The sequence below is a fragment of the Eretmochelys imbricata genome, chromosome 13 (assembly GCF_965152235.1).
Source record: "Eretmochelys imbricata isolate rEreImb1 chromosome 13, rEreImb1.hap1, whole genome shotgun sequence".
Lineage (NCBI taxonomy): Eukaryota > Metazoa > Chordata > Testudines > Cheloniidae > Eretmochelys > Eretmochelys imbricata.
In genome coordinates this window covers 1,276,578-1,283,921 of record NC_135584.1, presented here as the reverse complement: position 1 = coordinate 1,283,921, position 7,344 = coordinate 1,276,578, and the positions used below count along the sequence as shown (strand labels likewise).

Here is a 7,344-nt window from a genome sequence, read left to right as displayed (position 1 = left end):
GCCTCAGCACATGAGCACACAGGGAGTCATCAGGAAACCCACGGGCTGGAGTGGGGAGGCCCAGTCCTGCCCAAGCCCCTGGAGACAGAGTGATTTCCAGCCATGGCTTCCAAGGCCCCCCCCGGCTGGGGGCTCCTGTGCATTAGCCACCCCCGGCCCTGATAAAATCCCCCCCCCCGGGTCCCTGTGGAAGACCCAAACAAACACCAGGGCAGGCGCCCAGCCCCACGGGCCAGCGGTGACCCCACGGCGGGCCCAGCCCTGCAAGTCTCAGGCAGGCGCAGAATTTGCCTCCCTCAGAATGCGCGGCCCCATTGGCCTGGCGGGAGCCCCCCACGCACAGAGTCAAACTACGCCTAGGAGCATCCGGGGGAGGATCAGTCAGGATGTTCCTGCTGGGACACTTGGGGGTAGGGGGGCTCTGGTCTGAGTTCCCAGGAGTCTGGGCTGGAGTCCTCGTGCTCCTGAGAACAGACACGTGCGGAACGTGCCAGACCCTCTTCTCCTGACGCACACTCTGCTCCCCGCTCCTGGTCCATTTTCTCCACCAGTCACTCGGGCCGTTTCACCAGGAGCTGTTCCTCACTGGGCCTCACACTCCTCCCCAGCCGGCCAGGGGATCAGCTCACCCTGGGCCGCAGCTCGGAGCAGGGTCAAAACATCGACCAAAGGGGCCTGACATTTAGCAGCAGCTAGAGACTCTCTCCTGCAGAGTGCAGCTGGCCTGTGGGATCCCCGCTGAAGAGCCCCGTTGGGCGTCGGGTGTTGTGGCTGGATCTGCCAGGGCAGGACTGTTCTCTGATTGCTAATGACAGCAGGATGGGGGCAGGGACGCTATCTCAGGGCTTCCGTCCTAACGACATCCCAGTGGCAGGAACAAAGAGAGAGAGAATCCTGATTCCCAGGTACCCCATGGCCACTGCCCCCCGGTCACTCCCCCCAGCCGCCCACCACTGCCACGCATGGCATTCGGCGCCAGCCCTTTAGCCAAACACAATCCCTGGGCTCACAGCCTGGGGAGGGAAATGGTCTGGCCTGTGCCCTGCAGGAGGTCGGACTTGATGAGCTAATGGCCCCTCTGGCCTGACACTCTGTGGCTCTGTCCACACTTGGAGCCAGGGCCGTGAGTCCCACACTAGCTCTCATCCAGCTCGTGCACTCAACAGGGAGTGTAGCCGAAGTCAGCGGCGAGCAGGGCATGGGTTAGGCATCCCGAGTATGGACGAACCCCAGGGGTATGTCCTCCAGGCAGTTCGCCTCATGCCGCCACCCACCATGGCCCCGCTGCCCCGGCGACATTCCCGTTCTTAGCTCACTAGCTGGATGAGAGCATGTCTGCCGGAGCTGGCAATTCCCCCTGAGCTCCAAGGGTGGACATAGCCTGTGGATCTGTGAGCTGCCCATCTAGGCACCAGCCCACCCCACAGAAACAGTTACCCTTGCTTGGGGGGTGAGCAGAACATGGTGGGACCCCCCTGAGCTGCTCCTGCCACCCTCTCTAGGGGAGCCCCATCCCACACGGCGCAGGCAACATCTCCCCACATACAGCTTTGGGCTCTCCGCCTTCCAAGGGGATTTCTCAACAGCCCGGCCCTGCCCAGAGGGACAGGACAGGCCCTCAGGGCTATGGCACAAGTTCTCCTGTGAAATGGAGTCAGGAGGAAGTTAGGTCCCTGTTGCTCAGCTGCAAGCCAGCCCCTCCCTCTCCCACCCAGCCCCGCCTGCGCCAGGGTTTAAATCCCAGCCCGGCTCAGCCCTGGGCACTCAGACCCGGCTCCCGGCAGCACCATGAAGTCAGGGGCCATCGTCCTCCTCCTGGGGCTCCTGGCCGTCTGGGCCCAGCTGCTGCCTGCCGCTGCTCAAGGTGAGTAGAGAGAGCAGCTCAGGTCAGCAGAGAGGAGCCGCCTGCCAGCCCAGCTCAGGCCATGGTGGCAGCGTCCCCTCCTGTCTTGCTCTGTTCGTAGGTACGACGGGAGCCTGCCCTGGGCAAGCAGCTGGTACTCCTGGCCTTGGCCCCCGCTAGTGCAGCTGGGAGGAGAAGGGCTCAGGGCAGGGCTCTGTTGCCACTGGGCTCTGTGACTCTCCTCTCCCAGAAGCCAGCAGGCGCCCCACCTCCTCGGTGGGGCCAGGTGAGTCCTGCTGGCTGCATGCAGCATGCGGGTGTTTGGCGAGCAGGTCTCCTCACCCGTTCCAGGCTCAGCAGCAGGCTGGGGCCCTCGACCAGGGTGAAGGGACGAGCGGGCAGCGGAGTCCGCATAGCGGCGGGAAGCTCTGGGTACCAGGTCTCTAAGTGCGGAGCAGGAAGCCAGCAGGCAGGGGCCTGTCCTAGGCAGCAGCTATGCAGCGAGGCGGGGACAGAGTCAGGGCAGCTTTAGGACGATACTGCCTGACTGCCGTGTGCCTATTCTGCATTGCAGTGCGACCTGGAGCCTGCCCCAACATCCGAGGCCCAGGGATCTGTGTGGAGAGATGCCGGGGGGACGATTCCTGTCCTCCAGGACGAAAGTGCTGCAGCAATGGGTGTGGCCACGTCTGCATGACACCAATAACCCGACTGCGAGGTGAGGTCAGACCCAGGTTCACGTCAGACTCTGCCCTGGACTCGGACGCTCCCAGCACCTTGGGGGGATGAGCAGGGAGGAGAGGTCAGGGTCACGCAGGGAAGGGACAGGACCCCAGCCCCATTAACCAGCCCTGGATGATCCCGCTGCCCCCAGCCACCGGCCTCAGAGTCTCTACTCAGACTGGATGGGGTGGTTTCTTTCCTCTCCCCTATGGTGAGCTCCCAGCTCACGAGGCCGGGGGCAGGCGGCAGGGTATCTCTTCATCCCTAGCCCGACCCACTTCCCTCCCACTCACACCCTGGCTCACACCCACCCTGCGTCCTCACGTGGAGCGGGTAGGGTTGAGCTGGTGTCTCCAGGGGGTGTGACTGCCAGGAGATTGTTCTGTGCTGCAGGGAGACCCGGCATTTGTCCAAGGCCAGCTGGCGTCAGCATTTGTGTGGAATTGTGCAGTTCTGATGCGCAGTGCCGCAGGAGGCAGAAGTGCTGCAGCAACGGATGTGGCCACGTCTGCACGACAGTAATGTGAGGTAGGATTAGGGGAATCGCTTTGCTCGGAGCCCTGCCCCAGGCTCGGACACTGGGGATGTTCCAATCACAGGACCCCACAACTCCACCTCCAGGGCTAATGGACAATGGGAGGAGTCGGGATCACTCATTGAGAAACCAGGACCTGCCAATTTGCCCAGGGCTGAGTGTCTTAGCTGAAGCCAGAAGTGGATTCCTCTCTCCTGGCTGGGCCCATCTGTGGGCAGTTACAGGCTGTAGCCTTGGCCGGGGCGTTCCTAGTGAGACCAGCTGGGCTCCACTTGCACCAGCTCTGGGTTCCCTGGGCCGGCAGCTGCTCGCGCTCTCGTGGTGACCCTGGAATTCAGAGCATCTCTAGGGAGCAGCAGTGCAGAGCAGAGATGAGACGCAGGGCCCAGGCACAGTGAGCCCGTCACTCAGCACCTCCAGTGACAAGCTTGAACGGGGGGCACCTTAGGAGTTTTCCGAGGGGCTGGTTAGATTTTTTAAAGCTGAAATCTAACAAACTAGGCTTGCCAATAGGGTCCGTGTGATGGGGGATATTCGCACAGGCTCTAGTAGGAGAACCCCCTTTTAGGGAGTCCAGGGAGCTTACTAATTTAAATTCACCATTTAACTTGGGCAGGATTTCTCACACCAAGGCACTGAGTTATTCTTAACCGTCCGACAGACTGGCACCAGTTCGCCATCGACAGCTCACCAATCACGTGCGGGCACAAAGCTCTGGGCCTGTGCTGAACACAAATACAGTCGTGCAAGCAATTGTCAGAGCGTAGGCTTGAGGCTCAACAAGTGCACCAAAGAACAATGCAAATCACTGAGATTTCTTGTTGCACTGACACATGACTGCCAGTTCGGTAGGGTCTAACACACTCATCGCCCGGCCAGTGTTTCTCCGTGGACTAAGGAGGCACTGCTCTTTCAGGCACTTTGAAGAGTCTGGTCCCTGCTATTAGAATGAATGGGTCCAAAAGGGGCGAGTTTAGAATATCAAAAGCAATTGCTTAAAGCTATGGTTCAAATCTCTTAGGCCCGTTTGCTTGGTGCGCTTGCATACAGCATTAGTTAACATCTATCACAGGTTACCTGCGGTCTCACTAGGGAGCATAGACTTCGGGCTTGTCTGCATGTGAGCCGCTGCAGCGTTTCAGCTCAGACGCTACCTACACCGAGGGCAGGGGTCTCCCACAGGGCAGGGAATCCACCGCCCCGCGAGGCCGTGGCTAGGTCGAGGGAGGAATTCTCCCAGTGACCTGGCGCTGTCTGCACCGTGGTTAGGTCACTTTACGCTGCTCAGGGGTGCGGGTTTTTCACACCCGGAGTGACAGAGCAGGGTCCATTTGACTTTTGAGTGCAGCCCAGGCTTTAGCAAGAAACCTGCAGTTCTGATGTTAGAGACTATAGGGGAAACCCAACCTAAATCTCACTTCTTATTCTCTTAACCCGGGGCTGGGAGAAGAGTCCTTCCCACACAGCTGCTCCAGGCAGCTGTTGGTCCCACTCGGGCTTCTGCAGATACTTCCCGAGCCCAGTGGCGACCTCAGCTTAACATACCCTGACTCCAGGGCTTGTTGGGGGAGGGGAAGCCAGGCCCCCTCTGATGGCTAGTGCCCACTTGCCATCTGGGTGATCAGATTTCAGCTCTCCAGTTCTCTGCTGCTTCCCTCTGTACCCACTAGATGACTCTGGTGTAGAACAGATTTATTCAGTCCCTTTCATAGAATCATAGAATATCAGGGTTGGAAGGGACCTCAGGAGGTTATCTAGTCCAACCCCCTGCTCGAAGCAGGACCAATTCCCAGTTAAATCAACCCAGCCAGGGCTTTGTCAAGCCTGACCTTAAAAACCTCTAAGGAAGGAGATTCCACCATCTCCCTAGATAACCCATTTCAGTGTTTCACCACCCTCCTAGTGAACATTTTTTTCCTAATATCCAACCTAAACCTCCCCCACTGCAACTTGAGACCATTACTCCTCGTTCTGTAATCTGCTACCACTGAGAACAGTCTAGATTCATCCTCTCTGGAACCCCCTTTCAGGTAGTGGAAAGCAGCTATCAAATCCCCCCTCATTCTTCCCTTCCGCAGACTAAACAATCCCAGTTCCCTCAGCCTCTCCTCATAAGTCATGTGTTCCAGTCCCCTAATCATTTTTGTTGCCCTCCGCTGGACTCTTTCCAATTTTTCCACATCCTTCTTGTAGTGTGGGGCCCAAAACTGGACACAGTACTCCAGATGAGGCCTCACCAATGTTGAATAGAGGGGAACAATCACGTCCCTCGATCTGCTGGCAATGCCCCTACTTATACATCCCAAAATGCCATTGGCCTTCTTGACAACAAGGGCACACTGCTGACTCATATCCAGCTTCTCATCCACTGTCACCCCTAGGTCCTTTTCCGCAGAACTGCTGCCTAGCCATTCGGTCCCTAGTCTGTAGCGGTGCATGGGATTCTTCCGTCCTAAGTGCAGGGCTCTGCACGTGTCCTTGTTGAACCTCATCAGATTTCTTTTGGCCCAATCCTCTAATTTGTCTAGGGCCCTGTGTATCCTATCCCTACCCTCCAGCATATCTACTGCTCCTCCCAGTTTAGTGTCATCTGCAAACTTGCTGAGGGTGCAATCCACGCCATCCTCCAGATAATTAATGAAGATATTGAACAAAACCGGCCCCAGGACCGACCCTTGGGGCACTCCGCTTGATACCGCCTGCCAACTAGACATGGAGCCATTGATCACTACCCGTTGAGCCCGACAATCTAGCCAGCTTTCTATCCACCTTATAGTCCATTCATCCAGCCCATACTTCTTTAACTTGCTGGCAAAAATACTGTGGGAGACCGTGTCAAAAGCTTTGCTAAAGTCAAGGAATAACACGTCCACTGCTTTCCCCTCATCCACAGAGCCAGTTGTCTCGTCATATATCTTTTTCAGCAGAGGCTTTTGAGGTTTGGTTCATTTCAAGGGCTGTAGTTCAGAATTAGCTCATGTTATTCATTGAAATTTCCCCCCTTTTAAGCAATTTCTTTTAATAATTCAAAGCTGTACCCTGGTTTGGTGATTAGATTGTTCAGGTTCCTTCTCGAGCTATCCAGTGCCTCTGCCTTCGAGAGTGCAGCCGTCCTCTACCATGAAAACAAGCAAAATCCATTAACATCTTGTAAATGTGGTGGATACACTCCAGATGTTGTTTGAGTGCAGACTTGCCTTTCACAATTTCGGGCTTACAATAGAACAAGAGACAATCTACAGAGAAAGAAAAGAAGGACTTGTGGCACCTTAGAGACTAACAAATTTATTTGAGCATGAGCTTTCGTGAGCTACAGCTCACTTCACTGGATGCAGCTGTAGCTCACAAAAGCTTATGCTCAAATAAATGGGTTAGTCTCTAAGGTGCCGCAAGTCCTCCTGTTCTTTTTACGGATATAGACTAAGACGGCTGCTCCTCTGAAATGTACAGAGAGAGAGTTTGATTCACAGGGCAGAGAGGTGTGCAGTATCTGGGACAATACAGCTTAGCCTGTTAGATGTGATTTAGAAGGACAACAGTTGTCTTGTTTATAATCTGGGGAGAAAGCAGGTGGCTTGGGTTTCTGGGGAGCCCAGGCAGTGAATCCCCAGAGGCACGCCACTGAACGCACACTTTGTCATGTCTCCTAGCTCAGTCCTGCGGGATGGTCGGACACTGCAGTAGTGGGCGTGGAACGGAGCAGAACACAGCGTGGGGGCCGGGGCCATTATATAGAACTCAGGCTCATTCAAGTCTCTAACTCATGTCCCCTCCTTCTCTCCAGGGCTTGTGTTCCCTCCCCAGGCCTGTGAGTGCTGGTGCCCTGGGATCCACCTGCTACAAGGGCTGGGGAAGATGCTCCTTGGCCCAGTCGCTCTTCCATTCTGGTAGCTTACTCTCCCAAGCACCCCCTGCCCGCCATTAACTGTTTTGGGGGTGCCCTCCTGAGGGACTGCTTTGTGTCCTGAATTTGGGGCCCCTGGCCAGGGAGCCAGGGGCTGTTCCTGCAGCCTTGGGGTGTGTTCCTCTCTGGCCAGCTCAGGCCACTGTGTTTTGCAAAGAACCTTTTCTCTCTTAATAAACGTGTGATTCATTAACCCACCTCTGCTTTATCCCCCCCAGCTTGCAGCCTGGGCTGGTGCCCCGCGCACCTCTCGCAGCTCCCAGGACCCCCATCATGAGACCCCCAGCTGGGCCAGGCCAGGCCTGCGCTGATGTTCCTGTTTGGAGCTGCAGCTCTCAA

The 7,344-nt window shown here is 56.6% G+C and overlaps 1 protein-coding gene across 1 annotated transcript; it reads left to right on the top strand.

Moving 5' to 3' along the window:
* Nucleotides 1-1,784: 1,784 nt before the first annotated feature.
* Nucleotides 1,785-7,113, top strand: LOC144273133 (scuwaprin-a-like). The gene is made up of 4 exons (XM_077831613.1): nucleotides 1,785-1,864; nucleotides 2,418-2,561; nucleotides 2,960-3,094; nucleotides 6,886-7,113. Exons 1-3 carry the CDS (start codon nucleotides 1,789-1,791, stop codon nucleotides 3,091-3,093), a joined length of 354 nt encoding a protein of 117 aa, XP_077687739.1. The 5' UTR covers nucleotides 1,785-1,788; the 3' UTR covers nucleotide 3,094; nucleotides 6,886-7,113.
* The last annotated feature ends 231 nt before the right edge of the window (nucleotides 7,114-7,344 follow it).

Excerpts from the sequence above, each read along its gene's own strand:
- LOC144273133 (XM_077831613.1), top strand. The coding sequence starts at position 1,789 with ATGAAGTCAGGGGCCATCGTCCTCCTCCTGGGGCTCCTGGCCGTCTGG. Across the intron at positions 1,865-2,417 it reads GCTGCCTGCCGCTGCTCAAG|TGCGACCTGGAGCCTGCCCC; the intron begins GTGAGTAGAGAG and ends TCTGCATTGCAG. Across the intron at positions 2,562-2,959 it reads ACCAATAACCCGACTGCGAG|GGAGACCCGGCATTTGTCCA; the intron begins GTGAGGTCAGAC and ends TCTGTGCTGCAG.